The following is a 23,385-nucleotide window of genomic DNA, read 5'->3' on the forward strand; positions in this document are numbered from 1 at the left end:
TTTTGTTTTAATTCGGCATCAAGGAAATTCTGCGCTGTTTTCTCTTCTATTTCCGCTCTTTTTTTTTCGCAATTTAGATAATTTTAATTTACAAATCAGAAACAAGTGGAAAAAAATATAACCGTCCGCACAAAATTATTTATGTACCGACTATAAATTTTGGCTACAAGAAATAATAATTCTATTATTAAATCGCTCGCCCGCTTGTACTTTTTGTCACTGGATGTCCGACGAGCAAGGAATTATATTGGAGCGGCCTCACATGCTGCACCTTAATTTTTTAATATGTCGATATGAATTTCACCTGATATGTTGACATGAAGTTTGATAACATTACAATATCATACATAATTAAGTGCCTCTCATTTATCCGGCCATGCAGTTTGTAAAAAATATATTATAGATTTGCGAAAACTTACATGGGTCGATTTCAAAATATTCAAAATAAGGATATTAACTCAATATAAATACAAACAAATGTATGTTAAAAAAATACAAAACAAAATCCAACAAAACAACGAAATGAGATGATGCATACCTTAACGGGAAAATCATATCCCATTATAATTTGAGCATTCCTTTCATCCATGTATTAATTTTCTCCATTTTTCCATATTTACATGATATGTACTTTACCAATTTTAAAAATGCCTTAAGTTTGTACATATAGATTTTTTTACACAAACAAAGCGTACTGTAAATTCTGATTCCTTTTTCCGTTCCGATTTCATTATTTGGATAAAAATATTTTTTGGGGAGTCTATATTGTCATGATCAAACACTATTTGTCCTATTTGTGTTTAGATATTGAAAAGGAGACGTGTATACATCAATAGCCAAACTTTGTTTTATTTTTTAATTATTTCAAAGAGACATAACTTTATGTTAGGGCTAGGGTAAGGGCCACAATGATACATTTGTCCATATTTTGGACTACATGTACTCTCAAAGTAAAAAAATACTCACAGAATTGGTCAATTTATTTCACAAGATACAACATGAAAGTACACATATTCATTCAAATCACAAGACAAATTGGTAGGGTAGTATTTCATACTAGTAAATTTTACACTGGATTAATACATACATGTACGAACGTAACAATCATTTTGCTTAAGGATGACGTTTACTCAGAATGAAAAAAAATCCACTGATGATAATGAAAAACCAACTATTGTGTGTTATATACCTTACATGGGAGTGTTATTCTTCACTTTCAAAAAAGTAGGTCAATGACCTACTTTTTGAGTTAATGGCCATGTACTATTTTTTGAAAATTTAAGAAAAATCCATAAAAATTTTACACTATGATTGAGGTTTTCTTAATTGTGAAAATAATACAAATTTCTTAACTCTTTAACAAATGAAATACAGTTTATGAATGGTAGAGACATTAAATAGATACAAGGCATAAAGTTTTCATTCACAATTTTTATAGATATTCTAGTCCGAATTTCCTCTATCAGTTTTCAAATTACTACCCATTTTTTGATTCAATATAACAAAAAACTGGATGATGATAATGCTAAAGCATTTATAGCATTAAACGAAGTATATTGACCTTTCTCTGCTGGCATAAAATTTATATGAGGTCAATGATCAAAATTTTGAGATATTGTGTCTTTTATCATTTTTAGGCATTTTTCAATATTTTTGTAGTGTGTGCCATTCGATTATCAAAACGAAAAAGCAAGATAAAACCAACAAAAAATAAGCAAAATTATGTAGACTAACAAATAAAATCTTAACTTTAAATATTACAGAACTACCAAAAATATTTAAGTGGAAAACAAAATCTGCCAAAATCTGAAAATTTTTGTCCGAATTTCCTCTGTTTTGCTAAAAGTCAAACTTTGTCTGAGCCTAATTCCATTATTTAGTAAAAATATTGATTGTTATGTCAATAATAATTTATGTCATAAATACTTTTTGTATTTAAAACAAATTTTTCTCATGAAATTGGACTTTTTAACAATCCGGATTTGAGAACTCAAACCCTGAGTAAACAACATCCTTAAATACAGAATATATTATCAACTTTACATACAAGCAGTCATACTCTTATATTGCATAAAAAAGAATGAGGCGGGCCAAGACAGATAAGGTTATAGAAATGTCTATAGCTAACAAAGTTATATGTATATAGTAACAGATTGCTGGCAAACATTAAAGCTTATTACAGTTATTACAAGCCTTTAGCCCTGTACTGTCTGGACATTTTACTACAGCATTGTGTCTTTCCTTTATTTCAATCTAAATCAAACGTATTTGCGATACTAGTTTTACTTGAACCATTCTTGCGTCTAAACATTCTTAACATAACATCAGGATTGAGCAAAGAACAATGAAAAGTTTCATAAAAGGTTTTTGGATATAGTTTTCTTCTTTTAGAATTAGTTTTTAAAGATATGTTTAATACATTGTCTTTTTACGAGAAACAAATTCTGAATGATATTGTTTAAGTATATTATATTCTAGTCTTGTTGACTGAATACTGAGTACTATGGAATGTTTATATCTGAATCCATTTGATAAGTTTATATAACGTAGATTCTAACTTTAACTAAAAAATAAAATAAAATGTTGCCTGAAATATAACAATCCTATGGTGTTTACTACAGTTGAATTGGTTGCTTTCAGGGGATGAATGCAAAATTGGAATTCACCAATTAACTGACTAGCATCCAGTATTTATTTCATATAGTCTGTCATACTGCAAACATGCTAAAAACATATAGACGAGAGCACCTGAAAAAAACCCAGTTATTATAACAAATTAGAATTGACATTGTACTTTACACTTAAAGAACACTGACAGGGTTTGATATTTTTTTCATTTTTAATGATTGATATTGACTTTGATAATGCTCGACTTAAATTTGAATGTAATGATCAGAAGTTTAGTCACAAGTGAGATAAAAAAACAAAACCAGGAATGTCATTGTTAACATGAAAACAAAGTTCTAGTCATGTTAACTTTTTGTTCACAAATAATATACATGCGCTATAAAGAAAATGCCAATTCTTTAACAAAATGACGCCTGAAAAATTTGTGTTTGTGTCCAAAAACAACTTTATAAACTTAACAAGAAAAAACATTAAATTAGGAAAAACTTTTACCAGACTTTAATAAGTATAAAATCATTCTTAAGCAGAGAAAAATACATTCAATTTGTTTTCAAATGATAAAATTTTGTCCTGTAAATCTCACTTTCCACTAAAATAAGGACATTTAAATTTATGTGAAGCATAAAAAACACTAAAGTAACCATTGAAAACTATAAGAATTGAAAAACAAAGTTTCTGAACTTAAACCGTGTTATTGTCCCTTTAACTGGAATGAATCGAACCATTTAATATCACATGTTCAACATAAATAAAACAAATCATATAATTATATAACAAAAATAGTTTAACAGGTCCAATAAAATATCAATTCAAACATCAAACTTATTATTTAAAATTAAAACAAATGATCACAGTACTAAATAGCAGTCTTTCAAAAATATAATATAAAAATCATAAAAATATATCTTAAATAAAATATCATCATCAATTACAAAGAGGCAAAGAAGTATGATTTGGAATCAATCATAATATCAAAAATAACTTATATTGCACTTCATCTTGTGAACAAAATAAAATCTGTAAATAATGCATTTCTTACAGCAACAAAAAAAAAATAAGTATTGAACTTCCCCTTTTACATTAAACAAAAAATATTGGCTTTTATCACAATACATGTACACTACAAAATCAATCATAATTTCAAAAATAACTTATATTGCACTTCATCTTGAGAACTAAATAAATAAAATCTGTAATGCATTCCTTACAGCAACAACAAAAAGATAAAATGTATTGCACTTTAACTAATAAACTTTTTAAAAATATTGGTTTTCATAACAACATTTGAATTCATTCTAATACACTACAATGAGTATTTACTATAATTGACTAGTTTAACATTTCCATCATTCAAAATCCTATTAGGACACCATCATCTCCAGAAACAATGTCCATGCAGAATTTGAACCATTTCTTATAAAAAGAACCATTTTAACAGGAGCGTGGACTTTGAGTAGTTGTGTCAAACAGCAATGTGACGTAAGCCTGTCTGTTTCATTGCTGGCCACTCAGCCATGGGTCTTTGAAATCAACAAGATTTGTCTGGCTTTTTGAGCGAAGATTACCAACTTGTGTATATTTCACTTGAAACCAGCATCATTTTTAACTTGTTTTGATGCAAGAAAAAGATAGTTACATCCTACTGAAAGTCCAAGGTCTTGTTAAAATGATCTATCTCTTTATAATAAAAGCACAGCATTGACTATCAAAAGCCTATAATATAGCACTCATTTTAAAATGTCCAGCAAAAGCCTATAATTATTTTTTTATAGCACTCATTTAAAAAAAAAACCATACTGGTATAGACCAAAAACCATGGTTAAATTTTGTAAAAGTTCATCTCAATATCACACATGTGACTAAACATGTTGGCCACTTTGGCGTAGCTCTGCTCGCTGAACTGTGACAGGACTTCCTTGATGTCCTCCAGGCAGTTCTGCTCTAGTTCTCTCAGATTCTCTTTAATCATGTGACCTTGTAGCTCGTCACGCTCCAGTAAATTTAGAAATTTTTGGTGACCTTTGACCAGGGGGTGGGCGCGGTCCACATGTTCTTGGAATCTAGGCTTTATTTTAACTGGATCCTTTTCTCCAAAGTCAGGAGACTGAGTCAAATTACCTAGTGTCATAAAGGTATTTTTTGTGTATAAATATATACAAAAAACCTTTATATGTTTATTTTTAATTATTCATATTAGTGTCATTGAACTCTTGTAGAATAATTTACCGAGCAAGAAAATTGGCATCACTTTTAATCAAATATTTAGGAAACATACTGGTAGAAACTTCATGAGAAATACCATGCAGTACTAGCTGTTGCTTATGTAATTAATTGCTCAATCATTTTTTTTTCTTTTTTAATAAATTTAGAAGCCGGGGGGGGGGGGGAGGGGGGGGGAGGGATTAAAAAGGTTTCTGACTAAATAATAATGTTAATACTAAATCATAAATCATTCAATTGTTTAATAGACATGGGGAGGTTGGTTGTAGATGAAATACCGGTAAAAAGATTGTTGAACAAAGTCAGTGAAGTTTAAGGAATCATAAATTTTGAAAAGCTATAAACCCTGTCACATTTACTTTAGTAATGCTTTTTTTTGCCGGGTTTTTTTCTTCATAAAATATAATAATATAACAGCAACTAACATTATATAATTGCATATTAGCTATAATGTCACCAAACCATTTCAATTTACGTTGAAAAAGAGCATGAGCACCTCAATTATTGTGAAAGGGTCAATAATTGATAATAAAGCAGATTTAAAGTGATTCTTTTGTTTTGAAAAGCTTCTCTTTCAATGCACATGTACCACTTTTCCATAATACTGGTTTACTCACCAACACTGTTGTTGGGACAGAAGATGAAAGGCTTGAAGAAGCTGGCCGCTGGATTCGGAGTGGCAGTCAGCCAGTGGCATGTTGGGACATCAGGGGAGATAACTGATATCATACTTCCTGTTGTCATAAATGGTCCAGACATACAGATGTTGCTCTCTTGGTCTCGTAATATCTCCATCATCTCAGCAATCCCAAACTCTTCTACAACCAGAATACCAGAAATATTTAAGATTATCTTAAATCAGGCTAGCGTAAAACATACAGCAAAAACTAATCCAGAAAAGTATTAATTTCTATATGTATTATGCATAATATCTTCCCGCATGGTACATCTGTCTATTGACTTCCATATACATGTACATGGCTAACAGTCTGAAGGACATGCAATTTAGACATCAGGCAACCCCCACCTCCCGTTTTTTTTGTAAAAAGGACGCTGATATTTATCACAATACATGTACTTAAGGAACTTAGTCAGATGAAACAGAATGCAATACCATCTCATCGTGAATAGTTGTATGTAGCATGTCATAATAATTACTCTTGGCTGCGAGTTTTTCCATCAGTTGTTTCCCTTTGTCCCTGCGGTCTGCTTGGTCCCCTTCCTCTTCCCCCTGTGGCACAGAAAACGTGGCCGCAAAATCAAAAGGTCCGCTGTCTGGCTGATACAGCCCCTCCCCCTTTGCTTTCTCCACCAGTCCCTCAGAACTCATATCAAAGTCAGAGCCCAATGTCAAGGTAGTAGAAATGTTATGATATCCATCTGCAATAGAGTTTGCAACATTGAGCAGCAGTATGTTACATTTGCTGTACCTATCTACAGTTATTTAGTTACAAGGATGTACAACCACTATAAGGGCAAATTTCCTACTTCACAAAATATAACATACATGTATATTCAGAAATAAAGAGAAGACAATAAGGAAACAATTACAGATTTATATTTCAGTTCCTCAATTATAGAGGTCTGCTTAATAGTAAATCTGCAACTACATTTACAATGTAATATTTTAATGATTTATATAAAGTACAAAACATGTATTTCTACTCATAAATTTTATATTTGCATTGTAAAATGAGCGCACATGCAAGTTCCATTGGATACAATCTAATCTTAATCATACTGCATTGAACAGATCACTTTCTTTGTTGTATCAAAGTTTTTCTTCTCAACAAATTAACCAGTACATTAGCTTTACCTTTGATGATTTTGGCCACCCAGTAACTGCCAGCTGTTTCCAGAATCCACCCTTCGGATTTATCTGCTATCAGGAAGCTGTTGTGGTGTGCCCATTTCTGTGGGCCGCTCTCCTCTGCCCCGGGCCCACCCTGCCCATATTGAGACATCAGACCAGTGATTACCATCACTGCCTCTTTAGCTGTACAAGCTCGCTCTAAAGCTAGTCTAAATGTAGAGTATTAAACATGACTGTTCATGGCTATCAATACTAGTAATTTCGAAGTGAAGAGATGAGTTCAGAGCTTTTATGTACATGTAGTCTTCATTTACTAAACTCGTAGTACCTTGCTAGATCCTGTCCCAGCAGCCTCTCCTCTAGATCGCTGGGTCCGTTCAGCTTGGTCCACACTGGCGCCATGACTACAGAGACCCCTTGGTCGTTGGCCCCCATTTCAGCACCCCACATCCAGGCTGGCTTACTCAGAACTACAGCATGAGTCTTCTTAACCTGGTCCACTTCAATGTATGTGCACTTCAATAAATTAAAAAGAATTTAATCACATTGACTTAATGAACTTTGGTGTTCAACACATTACATGCAAACATCATTTTGCATTATTTCCCAGGTTATTTAGAGCAACCATATTTTCATGACCAAACCAATGTACATGTAGATTATCTTATTATCTTACTAAAACATATAGAAATAAAGAACTGGTTTTCGCAGTAACTTGAAACAATCATCTGATTCGAGAACAGTCCCCCATCATTTCATGACATTGCTATATACCGTTATATACATAAAATTTTGTTCATGTATAGTGATTGAACCTTCAACTTTTTTCTAAAATCTGTGGTGAACATGATAAATGTGTAGTGGGAACGGAGGAATGAGCATATAAATACAATATTATAAAAATATATGGCTGGAAGGAGAATCGAACCTGGGACCCCTGCAACTCTAGATAGTCAGGAGCTCTATACCACTGAGCTACCCTGGCCGATATCCAGTCCATATAGCCCCATCTACTACAAATACATTACAGTCCTAAAATAAAATGCAGGGTTAAAGTACAGTAATCAAAACAACCTGTGTTAAGCCCATGGGTTTATAACTATCATGCTTCTTAAAACCAACAAATTGGTGCTATAAATATGATACCTGTAGTTTCATGTTGTCTGAGTAGCTTTCAGCTCGTTTATAAACCACTTCCTGGACCTCAGTGGTTGGCCTCTGAGAATTTTTCCCTAATATAACAGCGTTATCTTTGGTCAGTGGAGGAAAAACCAAGAAACAATCCGCCATGATGTCTGCAAAACAAGGACTGTACTGAAAATGATCTAGTATCAGCATAAAATATTCAAGAAGAAACCAATTTTAATTAGCATGATTACATGTTACCTCATTTGACCATGATCAGTGCATGCCGAGCTGTGATCATGGTATTCAAACGAAATAAATGCAGAATTAATTTAAATTGTCAAGCCCGTGATGCGCTTTCAGAAATACCAACACTCTCAATATGAATTGACGGACTTTGATTGAAGTAAACATATTAAAATAAAATTTAGATAACCATACATAAATATAGTACGTCTTTACTCTTGGGTCTTTCAATATGTATGAGGAAATTCGTGCTAAGCGGAAGCGCCTATAAAATCTTGGTTACTGCCTTCCCATGGTCCGGATATTAAAATAACTAATATTTTTAAAGAGTTTATTTTTTTTATATAGATACATATGCCTGATTAATTAAACACTGGAGCAAATATTGTTAACCAACGCCAAAAAGTTATATGCAACAAATATATACTTAAACTTTTTGCTAAACCCGGATATTCTGTATTTTTCGAATTGGCTCTTTCTTTTACTTTTAACGTCGTCCATCGGTTTCAGGTATGAGAAGAAGTGATGAATAAATCTGTAATCATCGCCTTATTGATAAACACTATAATAAAATCTCTTTTACATTTGCTTTGAATACTATTTTAGGTTTGATATTTTACATGTTATAGTGCCCTATCAGAGAAATTAAAAGAGATATGGATTAGTAAAGTACCACGTTGAGAGTGAATGTTTACAAAAGTTGGCCGATTTTCGTTTATTATCAATAAAGTCTAGTATTTTTCAAACTTATACCATATGCATCTTCATCACAGTAATAATGCTGTTTACTGACTATTCATTGCGTGTCAGCTTTATGTAGTCAATGATAAAACAATTGCAATTGTATTGGACCTGACTTCCGAATTTGCTCTAATCGACTTGAGATAATTGAAACCCAATTCTATCATTTAGCTTCACAGTATGACTCATTGAACACTCAAAGCGTTTTAAATGATCGCCAAGTAAACTTTTGGGGTTGATGGTCTGATTGATGTAAATTTTATTTATTGATAAATGTAAAAGTAGTCATATTTATTATAATCTGTCCCAAGTTATTGCTTCCATCACTTTTTGATGATTTTTAATAAAAATACACATACCTGTGAAAGAAATACAGTTAAAATCGATAAAAGGGAATATATCCAAGATATCTTCATTGAACAATTATGATTTTTCTCTCATAAAAGTTCACAGGTCCGAATACAACACTTTCTTACGGAGATTCATAATGGGATATGTTTACATCTTTTCTCCATTCGAAAGTACTCGGGATACCTCGCACAATTTTTCAACATTATCATCTGGGGCTTATTAATGGCTGATGCAAAGCAAAATCCCCGTAGACTTTGTTTGGAATAGGATGCGTATTGAAACCTGAAGCGGTAGAGGGGGTTTTTCAAAACAGATAATCTGGACATTTTTCATATGTGGATAAATGTAGATTTAGCCCAAAGGTATTTATGATTATCAAAATATCAAGCCAAAAGTGGTGGAATCAAAAACTCGGGACAGAGTATAAGTGTTGAAGTAGAGTCATACACAGGTTCTCTCCATATCTAAAATATATTTTTAGTACACATTTTTGACATTCTTTTTATAAATGCTTGCTGTTAACTATATTTAAATCCTTCATTAAGTTGAATCTCTAGCTTTTATTGTTACAAATTAAGAATTAATCATACATAATTGAATAACAAGTAACGTACTGTATGATCTTTGAAAGATTCAAAAGTTGCATTTGAACAGTGATGCGAATATGAGCTACAATACTCCTGAAGTACATAAACCAGTTCTCACTACAACATAACTTTATTTGTTGAAATATTGATGTTTCGTTGCTCTGGCATTTGCAAGAAATGAAACTAGTAGAGAATTAGTCTAAGGCCATTGTATGTACATTCTTATTTCATTGTATGAATATAACTTGACTGTCTTTCGATCATTCAGTAATCAGTACTATAAACAAGCAGGATTACAATGCACACTTATTAAAGGAGTAAGATCTGTGGAATATGATGATAATAATGTTGTGTTTTTAAATTTTCAGCCATGGGCAAGTTTATGAAACCAGGCAAAGTGGTGCTTGTGTTAAGTGGACGATTTGCCGGAAGAAAGGCAGTCATTGTTAAGGTGGGTATATTTTTTGTGAATGATTTTTTTTTCTATTCAAGAATGAAGTGGATAAGTTTTAATCCAATGTTTATTAAAAAAAACAAAACCCATTGCCAGTTATCTCTTTTCAGATGTAGATGTAGAATTTTATAAGATTGATGGTCTAATGGTTCATATTAATTAGTCAAAAATAATAATCATGAAACTTGTTTAATTTGAATAGATTCCTTTTTGAAGTGTACTATCATGCTAATTTTCATTTTTAACTACAGAACCATGACGATGGTACACAAGACAAACCTTACGGACACGCCCTTGTAGCAGGAATCGACCGCTACCCACGTAAAGTCACCAGAAAGATGGGCAAGAAGAAGATGAAGGACAGGTCCAAGCTCAAGGCTTTCTTAAGGGTGTACAACTACAACCACCTTATGCCCACAAGGTACTTTGAAAAAGTAGTGTAGGCACAACAGATGTAGAAATTTTACTCTTGCAAAGTGCCTCCCATGGTTTAACCGACTTTAATTCATGACCACCTTAATTTCACAATTTACCGGGCGGGGATAAACTGGTTCATGGTGACTAATTTTTTGCAGTTAATTTGTAGATTATATGGAACTAGAATATCAGAAATAATTTGAGAACTGGTTCATGGAGACAAATATTTGCAACGTCAAAAACCTTGCGAAAGACTCACACATGCGAATGAATTAAAGTTGGTTTATAATAATTCCAACTAATTGTCACACTTGATAAAGAAAAGTTAAGAATTATTGACAACAAGAGGGAAAGGGGTGAAAATAATAATTAATTGGGGGATGATATTTCCCTGTATACAGTTTGTGGTTTTTTTAATGGTCAGCTAATGCTGTTATTGAACTATCTTTAGATACTCAGTGGATGTTAACCTAGACAAATCTGCTGTCAACAAAGATGCTTTCAGGGACCCAGCTCTGAAACGTAAAGCAAGGAGGGATGTCAAAGCTAAATTTGAAGAAAGGTGGGTGTGAAAGATGAAAAATATTGTCACTGTCTTGAAATATAAGAAATATTTTGGAAAGAGTAAGAAAATGGGATAGAAGGGAAGGCCTGCAGTCTCCCCCGCCCCCAAGTTTTTGACCCAAGCCCAAATATTATTGACATTTCAAGACAGTTTCTTGATTTTGATTTGATTATTATGTAACATTGTATGTCAGTTGATATCCAGTTTTTGTTAAACCAACAAATATTAGCAATTGAATCGATGAGACCATGTTGCAAATGAAGCATGAAAAATAGTCATTCAAAAATGTGAAAGAATGCCAGTTATTTATGCAAGACTACACTGTGGCAGTGACCAATTGTATAGCTTTATAGTAGTTAATTGGGTTACCTATATTTGGTCTTTGCAAGGGACACTTGCAGAATATTTTTGATCAGTTTATTTGGTGTATCACAGTGTATGTATTGTTTTCAAACATTCTTAAATGATGATTTGTCCTGGGAAGTTTGCATGACCTCTTGGTTAGACATCCTTTTACATTAACAAGCCTAACTCCAATAAGTGTACATACTGCACTAGACTAATTAAAAGAAAACACAAGAAGTCATAACATTGCTGATTTCTTTGTTTTGTATTTTTCAGGTACAAGACAGGAAAAAACAAATGGTTTTTCCAGAAGTTACGGTTCTAAACAGACAATAAATTATAAAAAAAAAAAAAAAAAAGCTGTTTCTGTTTTGTATGTATAGATGAGAACTAGTTTAGTATATTACTGATTGACAGAGAACAAGCAAAAGCCTCATGACCCAATTTACAGTACCGATCAGACCCAACCTAACAGAAAGTAAACACAAACTAAACCCTGGGTTTACTTTCTGGGTTTACTTCGGGTTTACTAGAGTGGACCCAGAGTAAACCCAGAGTGGACACAGAGAGTAAACCCAGTCAGAAGTATACACCTGAAAGCAGACACTAACTGTGTATTCGGAATATACAAAGGGTAGGAATTACAGGCAGTAGGATGGTAAGATAAAATACTAGTCTGCTTCACTCTCCAGTGCATACAGTTGACCTTAAAAGCGATTTCAAAGTAAACCCCCAGTGGACCCAAATTTTCAAAAAGTAAACCCGGGGTTTAGTTGGGGTTTACTCTGGTGTTAGGTTGGGTCTGATCGGTACTGTATATTGAATTTACTCATAACATTTTCTTTCTCCAACTGTTGGTTGATACATGAATTACTGAACATTAAATAAATGGTAGATCATTTATTTACAACGTTAGTCAGACAAATCAAAAAAAAATTTTCCTGTTCTATTAGTTTACTGTGGAATCATTTAATTTTGTGGGAGCCAATTTCCGTGGATTGCTTAAAATTTTTACCAGGTTCTGGTGGATGTAATTTGGTAAAGTTCTCTTGTACCTCCAAAAGAAAATATGACTAAATCCATAACTTATTAATGCATGAAGGATGTTAATTCATAGATAAGAGGTGCCCATAAATTCCACAAAAGTTGAGTAGCCGCAAAATCTAATGATGCTGGTCTTGAGGCCTTGGTTATATAACAGTATGTCTGTTTTGTGCAGAGAAAAAACATCGGGTAAAAAAGGAATTGTCACACCTACAGAACAATTATGGTGCTTTCCAACGTGCCAATTACATGTTCCAAATTACATTTCTATAAACTTCAAGAGAACACTTACGGCCATTGCAGAGGAAAGAGTTCTGCTAAAGGGACCTACCCTATGACATGTAGAGTGCAGGTAATAAATATTGCAGTATTTAATAGTACTATAAGTGATTTCAAGTGATGCCTGCTTACATAGGATAATCAGAAGTCTGCATTTTGCTTCGATCCTTGACCTGTTGATGATAAATGCGTTTCTTTTTTGCCCGATAATGAAGTTATACAATGCACAACGACATGAATCAGTTTTATCCATTTTTATTTCAGGATATTGATAAATACACTGTACATCTTATGTGAAATACATATAATTATATAGCTGATTTAGTTCTTTACAACTCCCATGATGTGGGTATAACAGTCCGTTAAAAATGAACACTATAAATAAAAGAAACAAAAAAATTATGATATGATAATTCTGTGTGCATGCATTGTACACAATTTCCTGTGCATTGTTACACATAGAAAGTTGTCCTAGCTTGGTCAACTGAAATATCAAAAGAGATTTTTTCAATAATCAATACTTTCTTGTATTTATGAATACAAGTTAAACATTAATATTCTACTGTAATCCATTATTTACTACATATGCCCCAATGATTATCATTCTTCCTGACAAGTAATAAAACAAACGTACATGTGTATTACAAATCTTGAATAACACTGAATGATGGATTAATTGAGTTGTCAGGCAGATAAATGTGTAATACTACCAGTATTGGACACGTTGAGTAAATAAAAGATGTAAAGTGTTTAAAGTTTTCACATTTCATTCAAAATCTGCTCTTAAAATGACAGTCATTTTGTTTATGTCTACATACAAAACAAAACTCTTTATTTATATATGATATTGCATGTACATGATTTTATAAATACCTTTTATTCCTGGCAATGATGGTTGCTAATCTATATACATATAGAGTTTTGACAATAAGAGTACTGTACCTGGCTCGTTATAACTATCTAATTTAAATGTTCATGTATTTTCACACCCAATTCTTTCTATTTGATTTGGTAACTTAATCAGATTCTCACTACAGTAACTGCAGATGGCACATATAAGTACACACTATACCGGTATATCAAATATTAATACATTTGTCATTACATGTACATCATACTACAGATATTAAATATTTCAACCTCTATTACAAATATGTTTAAAAATGCATATGTTCTTAACCACTCCTGGAGAAATACTGTTTATACATGAACAATCATAATGTTGATTAATTAATGCAGTACTGTAAATTCCTTATTTTACGCAAGTATTTAATTCCGCTGTTTTGTATCAAAGCGCGACAATATAAAATAGTGATCACCAATTTTTTGTTATTATTTCCCATAGTTCAAAACCGTCTGAAACATAAAATAGAGATTTTAATATCTGTGAGGGTTGCTTCTCATGATTTTATGCTGAAATTAATTCCTTGCGTTTGATTAGGAGTCTACAGTAATAAGGTGACTCTACATGTAAGTTGATGGTCATTTAAATTCTTTTACAATTTATTGTCGTAACCAACAAGTTTTCTCTCCTTTACACTCCTTTGAATGCAGTTTAATACAATGGAGAGAAAAGCCGTGGGTTCTGACAATGTCCAATATTATGAAAAATTTTTTTGCTGACTTCAGATGCTCGAAGAACACTAATTAAAAGAGAACAGCCAAAATAGCCCTCTCTCAAACTGCCCATAACTTAAGCAAGTCCATGAAAATAAATTGCAACTAACTGTATAAATTTGATTTAAAGAACATTCTCCTAAACATCCAGACTATTTTTCAGTTCATGCTTCACTTTCGCCATCTATCGCATTCTGGTCCTCCAAGATGGGAACGATTAAATTGTCTTTGGACATGAGGTTGTACTTTGTCACAAACTTTGTGAATCTTCGACACAGGTAGGTTTCATTCTGAAAGAACAGGAAAAATGTTCTTAATGTTAAGAATTTGAAAGCTAGTCACAAACTGAAAAAAATACTATTATTGATCCATAATTAAAAAGGTAAAAAAATATCACACGCATTTCAACACCCTTTACTTCGTATATTTAATTACAGCGGAATCATATTGTTTGGGGGGAGCAAACAATAATCTGTTGGTCAAAAAATTCGAAAACCAATACATTGAATTATTACAGAATTTGCTAAAACATAAAAAATTAAGATTATGTGTAGTTTTAAACCTATTAAACATTAAATATTTTTATTAAAAATATTCAATCTAAGTACATGTATTTCCGGTACTCCAAAGAGTTTTAGAATGGATGAATCAATTACATAGTGTTGAAACGCAAAACCTTCTTAAATATTAAATGTTATGCAATGACCATTATATAAATAGTGCCTATTTGGAAGGGCAGCAGTTGAAATTGACATCCAGAGAAAACCAATGTCAACGAACGCAAAGCGCAGGTTGGCAATGGTTTTCGAGGAGTCAACGAACGCGAAGCGCAGGTTGCCAATGGTTTTCGAGGAGTGTCAATTTCAACTGTTGCCCTCCAATAGGCACTATTTATTTTATTATACTGAATGTCTTCAGTTAAAAAAAATTTACTGCTTTTAATATTTTAACATGAATTCTACATCGAACTGTACAGGCAAAATTTACAAGCATGTAGCATTTTCTTGTGTTAAACGTTGCCAAGTGTGTTGTTAACACTGAGGGTAACAGAATGGATTATAAACTGCGTGAAAAACAATCAGATTTCAGTATTCAACATGAAAGTATAATTTTAAAAAATGGTTACAAATCTCAGTATAACGGCGTACCTCATATTCATCAAACAGAGTTCTGTGGTGGAAGTAGGCATGAGAAAATATCCTATAAACTCTTCTGCAGACTGAGCCAAGCTTGTTCACTGAGGATTCTTTTATACACACCCTGAAAAAGTCAACATAAAATGACTAAAACATAGACACTAACTTAAGATAGTTCTTTCCTAATGGTTATGTATTCAAAAACAATGGAAAAACATTTTATCATTTCCAAGACAGGGAATTTGGATAACCATGTAACTATTTTGTAAAGTTATGAGGTCAATAAGCATTTGATATCAGATCAACATGCATTAAAGACATAATCATATTCTTGAAGTCTATCATTGCTACCATTAACATTCAGAAAAGGAGAATTCTGCAATTAAATATCTTGATTGTAGCAAGTTTTCTGCATTAGTCTTTGTATAGGATACATGTTCTGTTACAGTTACACAGTAAACCATAGTTCTGTTACATGTTCTGTTACAGTTACACAGTAAACCATAGTTTTGTTACATGTTCTGTTACACAGTAAACCATAGTTCTGTTACATGTTCTGTTACAGTTACACAGTAAACCATAGTTCTGTTACATGTTCAGTTACAGTTACACAGTAAACCATAGTTTTGTTACATGTTCTGTTACAGTTACACAGTAAACCATAGTACTGTTACATGTTCTGTTACAGTTACACAGTAAACCATAGTTCTGTTACAGTTACACAGTAAACCATCGCTTACCTGCTTGGGAAATATTTGTTACTATTGAGTAGACACGCTGCTCCGTCTAGTGTGTGTCTGGTGTAATCAATGGCTGGACACTGCAAAAGAACAATATTCTCTGTGAAATTTAGAGTAATCTCCCTTAAGTTATTTCTTGTTTAAAATACATGTACTCTAGATCATTAAAATCATTTTTTTTAAAAATCATTAAATTGTACATATATTAAAGTACTTATGCATGCATGAACATGCAAACTGTGGAATCATTTTTATTTGTGGGGGTGTCAATGTTCGAGGTCAGCCGAAATGTTCCTAGTTCGTGGGGACGCTTATGTAATTTCGTTGGTAGTGTAATCAGGGTAATTTTAATAAATAATAAACAACTGATTGTGTATAGGTTTGTCGGGATGTAAATTCTTCGGCAAATGTTACCTACGAAAGCCACGGATATTGGTCCCCCACGAACAATGATGATTCCAGAGTACCAGTATGTAACTTCGCATCAATTTTAATGGTACTACTCTGAATATCATTTTGAAAATTGATTTTCACAAAATTTTGAGTTTTTTTAAAAACACATATTTCTATTTTTGTCTTAAAATCTTAGCGTACAATTTTCTACATTACGATATCATTGTGCACTATCTTTTCTAGATATCAATTTTTCCTACTTTATTTCGTGCATTTTTTACAATATTCAATTTTTTATATTATCTCCCCCCCCCCCCCCCCCCAATGACTGGTAACTTTCAAGATACCCCGACACATTTATCGATAAGCCTTTCAAAATGAAAAGCAATCGACTCAAAAATACCCACCTCTTTGGGGGTTTTATGTGCTGCACATAGAAATATCCACTGCTCCGTGGCCGTCATTTGTGAACACTGCTCAGGGTGGCACTCTGTCTATAATACAGAAAACAGGCTCTAGTGTAGGGAATTAAATAATGTTGTAAAAATCCATAAATAATCACATGCAATATAATATGTCCAAAGCATTCAGTCAAAACAGGATTGGAAATGAACGTCTAGAAAGCATTGAGCAAGAACAAATACTGAGCACTGTAATGTTTGGTAAATAGTTACCTACTGGTAAGTAAGTTAAAGCAATATGAGCTGTATTTTTTAGAATTTTATTTTGCTGCAAAAACCTGCTAGTATGATAAGTCTGCATATAACTTAAACTTTCATGATAAATAAGATTTGAAAAAGTCATTAATTTTTGTCAAAGGAAATATTTCTCTTCTAAGGAATATATAGCAAATCAATTTTTGTACAGGACGACAATAATTCAATTTTGCTCAAAATAAGGCTTCTTAACGGCTTATTCCACAAAATATGGCAAACTGAATTTAAAAAACCATGATATTTTTGTCATTTTAGTAGAAAAGAACATTTTAGTAAAAAAAAAAATTCAACATAAAAAATGCAGCTCATATTGCTATAAGTAATATATATCCAGCAAGAACTTGTGAAATTACTGTTTTAAAGTATTTTTTTTACACAGGAATAAAGAGGTCTTCTTTTTAATACTTGCCTTGTTTTATAAGTTTTAAAACTTTTCTTCACCCATTAAAAGTTTTAAAATATTGGCTCTTTTTTATTTTTAGAAATCATACACTGCATTAACGTATATCGCTAGTGTATAAAATTGTGGTACACAAAAAATGACATACTCACTTGTAATTTAACACAGAGGCCGTTCAGCTCCATACAAAATTGTCTGCAAAACATGAATAAAAAATATGTGCAACATAGATCATATTGTACAGGTATTTTATATTCTGTGCCATCTTTAATAGAGTAGAGATTATGTATCAGTACTGCTAACTAGTGGTAATGACCACTAGTTGATTTGTCAGAAAAAACAACACATATTTTTTATTACAAATTGAATATAATTTGCCTGTATTTAACCACATGAAAACCATTTTTTCTTTATCATTTATTCATACTTACTTGTACATATTTTATATATTAAGCGTACTGACAATTTCATCAGTTTTTATATTATTTTTTCAATTTTGCAAACCCTTCAAGGCAAACAATCAGCATGCCGTGAATAAATTACCGTAATCCGGTGAATATAATACGCAGTAGTGTACAATACGCACCCCCCATTTTGGGCCTGAAAGTGGTGATAAAAAGCTTGTTGGGATGTATAATACGCATCAAAAAAATTTACCAAAAGGTAATCCTGAGTATCAACAAAGCAGTTATACTTTGTATGCATGCTCAACTTCATCGCGGGAATACGCTACCGGAAATAAGAAAAACACAATATTTTTTTAGATACGGATTTATTGTAACTAATTCATCATGGTAATATCTTTATTTCATAATCAATGTTTTAAATAGACCTAGTATTAAATATTCTACCGTAAATAAAATCAACTACTTTTAATAAGCGTTATAATTGTTTGGTCATTACAACCCCTGTGTAGTGAAAAATGGACGATGTACAGGTATGGAGATAACGGACCTAATTAAATTCTTATGAGATTCCGATCAAAGTGATCAATTAGAGGCCTGGAACATAATAAAATATGTGCACAAATAGTTGTGTTGTGTACAGTATACATAGCCTAAGGGGAGTGTCTGAGATACCCAAGGTGTCAAGCAATTGTGGTGGGGGAGCACAACAATGGCTTCAATTAACGGAATATGTTATAGAATTATTTAAATTCATAATTATTTGCAATAAAACAATTAGCATTACATGAAAATGATTAAAAATGAACCAAATGATGTGTAAGCTGTTTTCAAAGATCGGTTAGAAATAGCACGTGGCCATCCAAGCCCCCATTCTATTAATAACAGCTGTAATGGCGGCGTACACGGAGATAAAGAATAAGCAGTTCAAATTAATTTTTAAAGGCCATTTTAAAACAGTTTATTAATTAAAGGAAGTGAACATGAAAAAATTATCAAGGGCTCAAATTTGTCTGTTTGATGTGTATAATGATATCTGAAAACCGTTTAGACAGAGCTTTCCTCAGTAAAAAGATATACCACTTAGAATAACTAATTCTTGCAATCCATGAGCGCTGCCATATTGTTAAAATCATTACCTCCCTGCTGGGTTATCTCTAAGCATCTAAGAGAGGGCAGCACTGATGCTGCCGTCAGCGAGACACATTGCATTTTTACACACGTTTAGTAACAGAGATAAAATGTCATGATCAAAATGTGAATGGAAACTTGAAAGGCCTCAATGTAGAGTTGTCATTTTAAACAGTGTTTATGGAAGAAGATTTTGGATCTCAGAGTGATGCATTCCCACCAGCAGTTAATGTGACATGTAACTAGAATGGAATGCCCGTGGATCAGTGTTATTGTGACCGACCTATTTTTTCTTGCACTCGGAAATTTCTTGTTTATGAGTTTGAACATTATGTGTGCTACATAAATGAGCACACAAGGTGCATTGCACAGAATCCTGACTTTAAAAAGTGTCTTAGTCCTGTTATTCTTCTGACAGCATAAACAGAACCGGCGTAAATATCATCAAGATCTTATGTATAAAAAAAAACCAATCAGAAAAATTTCCAGGGCATTTAAATAAAAAGTAACGGTAAGAAACCCCACAAAGAAAATGAAGTTACAATTTTATATTAATTTAAATTTAAATCTAAAAACAGCATTTTATTTATGTAAACACTGACTGCCACTTCTCCGTACAAACATCTGGAATGTGATGGTCTTATATTTCACAAATTAATTTATCTATTCGTTTTTTGTACAAATCATAAATAGTTATCTGAGCTTCATTTATAGAAATGTACTATAAATCCTTGTCTTCTCATGACAAGACACAAAATTTTTCTTCACATCAAGGCATATTTTTTCTTCGTAATTTCTATCTACTCTGTACATAAACACTGGCCTAGTTCCAACATTGACCCATTCACAAGCAGCAATGTGGCTTATCTACGTCAGAGAACAGATGCATGCTGGGGAATAATGGATTACCTCCATAAACCTTTCACTGAGAGTGTTAAATTGATAAAATCTCTTGATAGAAATAAACAAAAAGGTAACAGACCTCATTTTTAAGTTTCAAAAGGCTTTTAAAATTTATTAAGCAACAATTATTTTTTTCATGTTCACTTCCTTTAAGAGACTTTAAGTATACATTTTCTTTCATTACACGCTATGACAATCATTTCCTAAGGGTTAAATAATAATATAAATGTGATAATGAAGTAATGTTACGATGTATAGCGGGGTATCGGTCCTGTCTGTGAGCAGCATAAGTAATACAGTAGTATGATACCCCGTGCTTCATCTAGGGAAAAAATATGTCAAAATCCTATAGGGATGTATAATACGCACCCCTTTCTCATGGTAAAAAATGCTGGGAAAAAAGTGCGTATTATATTCACCGGATTACGGTAATTAGAATTTGAAATACTGACCGTAAATGTTCATACTTCCATACGCCTTCCTCCACCCCCTCTGGAGGAGTCAGGATTTCTTCAATGTTTGTAAAATCCTTCCTGATTGCCTGTTGAATGAACTGTAGGAAAAAGAATAGAATATAGTGAATATGGTAAAAAAAAAATTATAAAGGACTATGTATGATATGGACCTAAAATGACCCCCTAAAATGAACATCATCATTTTACTGTAATTCTTTGTTTCCTTTGTACAAATATTTATGTGATGTTTTTACATAATGTTCACTTTGATTCAACTGCCCACAATTTAGAAATATGACATCGTAAAGACAACCTTTTCCCGCCATTTTTGCATTTTTAGCAAAAAACAGCTTGTTTTCAAGCAGTTTTTCTTTCAGAAAACATAGAGCGCATGCTTGAACAAACAAAATATCTTAATCAGTGATGTATCTAGCCAAGACTAATAAGTGACAAAAAAAATTTCCTTGTTCAAGCATGTGCTCTATATTTCCCATTCATAAAAAGATAAGAAAAATTTCAATTTTTGACTAATTTTGATTGAATTATTGAAATAGTTTCATTTCTGACGTCATATACTGGCAGTGAGTGCAAATAAATCAAATGAATAGGTGAAAAATATATTTTACACCAACTCTATTAAAAAATAACTTTACATTTTACTGTGCCTGAAACACTTTAAAAAATGGGGAATTATGGGGGCCAAATTTAACTCATATATCATATATATAGTTCTTTATTACATGTAAATTGTATGTGGCAAATTTATTAAATGGAATTTTGAACTTTTAATGCATAAAATAAGCATTATTTTTCATTTTAATTTTAAGATACCTAATTTAAGATCATACTTTGAACTCAAATGATGCAAGATGTCTGGGGAAAAAAATGAAGGACAGGTGCTCTGCCAAATGAGCTATTGAACACCATATATAGTTAACGATTCAGCTCAGCTTTGTTACATGTATTTGGACTGATGCCAACACCAAATTTTGGGAGAGTCCTTCATAATTAATGTCTTTAAATTCTATCACAGGCATGTCACAGTTATAATTGAAATTGTAATTAAATTCTGTCTCGATCACCACAACACCAATTTTTTTTCATGCATTTTTCTAAATGGACTGCGGCCATAATAAATTTTAGTCATGATTATATTTCCATGAAATGAAAAGAGTTCTTTTGTACTTTAACATAAAGGTTTCAACAAACTAGATAGAATGTTCTATCGTTAAAATGACAGATGTCCTATGGACCCGGTTTAACGATAGAATTTGTCCCATATACTCGCTTCGTAGCAAATAAAAAAATTATATCGCGCTGTATCTCGCCTAAATTTTCATATGATTGGTCTCAAATACCTACAATATTGCTCTTTTCTAATCCCCTATTTACCACAATGGCACATTAACTGTTTTTGCAACGAAATCACTGCCACTTTTAACATCACATTTGAAAATTCATTGTTTATGGTCGCCATATTAACGATGCCATGGTACGACTCATTAAATGGATATTTCGTGGACTAAACTACATATGCATGTTCAAAAAGGTTTGTATAAAAATGTGTTTTTCGTATGCAGATTATTTTTAACAGACTTAAAATGAACGTGAAGCTGATCCGCTTCACGGCTGCTACATTGCAAGTATATGGGACGAATTCTTACTGTGACCTGAGCATAGCCTGGTCACGGTAAGATTATTCTTTCTATCAACAAACCTGCTGTACGGCGAGGGTGCTATCCATTTCTTCAAAAGCCTCATCACTCCAATTACACCAGTCCTTCAATCATGAACAAATTTTAGCTTAATCATTCATTTAAGTATCGTTTGTTGGAATATCTGATATACTCAACCAGGCAAAAGAAGGGGGAAACTTATCAAATGATAGGCTAGATAAAAAAAACCAAAATATTAACTAAGGAAATTCGAAATGTACACTGTCACTGTCAGAAAAAAATAATCAAAGAGATTTGATCTGTTATGATCATTTAAACAACATTGCATGGTTATTAGATTTCTTTAGTTACTAAGGAGATGTTTAGTATCGTCATCTACTCACTTCAGCCTTTGTTCCAGGACGATTTCGTCGCAGAACAGCAGAATTACCGTCAGCCATCTTCATTTTCATTGCAGCGATCTGACGGTTGAATGAAATTTCGCCCCCATTGCATTTCAGCCCCAGACCACCCCAACCCTGTCTCAGCCGGAGTAAGGAAGAATCTTAACCCGTGTAAACATGGGAATCGTTTTAAAAATGGTATGCCATTGTGTTTATACTTTCAAATATTTTCGATGTTTTCTGTTCCCATTAGTTGTTTTTCAAAATAATCTGTTCTTTTATTAACCAAAGTGTTACTTTTAAAAATATGAATTCTGTTACGTATAACACCACTAAGAATCGCTTTATATATCTACAAGAATTTACCAATCGGGGAGGTCGATTTCCGGAAAAAAAAATCACTTTTAAAAATCAAAGTTCATTTGATCAGAGACATAAATAACATGTTATTAAGGTCTTCCGTTTCCAACGGAAGACCTTTCTATTATTGTGCGGGTTAAGATTTTTCTTATTTTTCTTTTTAGGGTTTTCCGTTTTTCAACGGAAAACCCTTCTGTTATTCTACTGTTTCTTATTATTATTTTTTTTTTTCCCCGCAAATTTTGTGCACGAGATT

The 23,385-nt window shown here is 32.5% G+C and overlaps 3 protein-coding genes across 6 annotated transcripts; 1 reads left to right on the forward strand and 2 right to left on the reverse strand.

Annotated features, from left to right (window-relative positions):
• Positions 1 to 962: 962 nt before the first annotated feature.
• On the reverse strand, positions 963 to 8,285 carry LOC128164062 (secernin-2-like). Of its 4 annotated transcripts, none has more exons than XM_052827787.1 (7): positions 8,249 to 8,285; positions 7,808 to 7,956; positions 6,990 to 7,177; positions 6,665 to 6,870; positions 6,007 to 6,228; positions 5,466 to 5,666; positions 963 to 4,746 (listed from the first exon to the last, which is right to left on the reverse strand). In XM_052827787.1, the coding sequence occupies exons 2-7, from the start codon at positions 7,949 to 7,951 to the stop codon at positions 4,448 to 4,450; spliced, it is 1,260 nt and encodes a 419-aa protein (XP_052683747.1). In that variant the 5' UTR covers positions 7,952 to 7,956; positions 8,249 to 8,285; the 3' UTR covers positions 963 to 4,447. The 4 variants fall into 4 exon arrangements, with proteins under 4 accessions (XP_052683747.1, XP_052683745.1, XP_052683746.1 ...); XM_052827785.1 differs by having other exon boundaries at positions 8,228 to 8,277; XM_052827786.1 differs by lacking the exon at positions 8,249 to 8,285 and adding an exon at positions 8,048 to 8,213.
• A 203-nt stretch (positions 8,286 to 8,488) lies between these two features.
• LOC128163143 (60S ribosomal protein L27) lies at positions 8,489 to 11,851 on the forward strand. The gene is made up of 5 exons (XM_052826660.1): positions 8,489 to 8,542; positions 10,080 to 10,162; positions 10,417 to 10,586; positions 11,034 to 11,144; positions 11,769 to 11,851. Exons 2-5 carry the CDS (start codon positions 10,082 to 10,084, stop codon positions 11,815 to 11,817), a joined length of 411 nt encoding a protein of 136 aa, XP_052682620.1. The 5' UTR covers positions 8,489 to 8,542; positions 10,080 to 10,081; the 3' UTR covers positions 11,818 to 11,851.
• Positions 11,852 to 13,054: 1,203 nt separating this feature from the next.
• LOC128163142 (MOB-like protein phocein) lies at positions 13,055 to 22,919 on the reverse strand. Its single transcript, XM_052826659.1, has 8 exons — positions 22,770 to 22,919; positions 22,428 to 22,490; positions 20,708 to 20,808; positions 17,970 to 18,012; positions 17,109 to 17,195; positions 16,309 to 16,388; positions 15,581 to 15,692; positions 13,055 to 14,722 (listed from the first exon to the last, which is right to left on the reverse strand). The coding sequence occupies exons 1-8, from the start codon at positions 22,836 to 22,838 to the stop codon at positions 14,597 to 14,599; spliced, it is 681 nt and encodes a 226-aa protein (XP_052682619.1). The 5' UTR covers positions 22,839 to 22,919; the 3' UTR covers positions 13,055 to 14,596.
• Between the last annotated feature and the right edge of the window lie 466 nt (positions 22,920 to 23,385).

Source organism: Crassostrea angulata, chromosome 9 (genome assembly GCF_025612915.1).
Source record: "Crassostrea angulata isolate pt1a10 chromosome 9, ASM2561291v2, whole genome shotgun sequence".
NCBI classification, from domain to species: domain Eukaryota; kingdom Metazoa; phylum Mollusca; class Bivalvia; order Ostreida; family Ostreidae; genus Magallana; species Magallana angulata.

What these genes read in the sequence shown, in the direction of transcription:
- LOC128164062 (XM_052827784.1), bottom strand. Translation starts at nt 7,999, where the DNA reads ATGCTGATACTAGATCATTTTCAGTACAGTCCTTGTTTTGCAGACATC. An exon ending in GGAAAAACTCGCAGCCAAGA is followed by an intron (nt 5,667 to 6,006) that starts GTAATTATTATG and finishes TTCTGGTTGTAG; the next exon opens with AAGAGTTTGGGATTGCTGAG. An exon ending in CTGTCCCAACAACAGTGTTG is followed by an intron (nt 4,747 to 5,465) that starts GTGAGTAAACCA and finishes TTATGACACTAG; the next exon opens with GTAATTTGACTCAGTCTCCT.
- LOC128163143 (XM_052826660.1), top strand. Translation starts at nt 10,082, where the DNA reads ATGGGCAAGTTTATGAAACCAGGCAAAGTGGTGCTTGTGTTAAGTGGA. An exon ending in GAAAGGCAGTCATTGTTAAG is followed by an intron (nt 10,163 to 10,416) that starts GTGGGTATATTT and finishes TTTTAACTACAG; the next exon opens with AACCATGACGATGGTACACA. An exon ending in AAAGCTAAATTTGAAGAAAG is followed by an intron (nt 11,145 to 11,768) that starts GTGGGTGTGAAA and finishes TGTATTTTTCAG; the next exon opens with GTACAAGACAGGAAAAAACA.
- LOC128163142 (XM_052826659.1), bottom strand. Translation starts at nt 22,838, where the DNA reads ATGAAAATGAAGATGGCTGACGGTAATTCTGCTGTTCTGCGACGAAAT. An exon ending in GTCCTGGAACAAAGGCTGAA is followed by an intron (nt 22,491 to 22,769) that starts GTGAGTAGATGA and finishes TCATGATTGAAG; the next exon opens with GACTGGTGTAATTGGAGTGA. An exon ending in TGGAAGTATGAACATTTACG is followed by an intron (nt 18,013 to 20,707) that starts GTCAGTATTTCA and finishes CATGTTTTGCAG; the next exon opens with ACAATTTTGTATGGAGCTGA.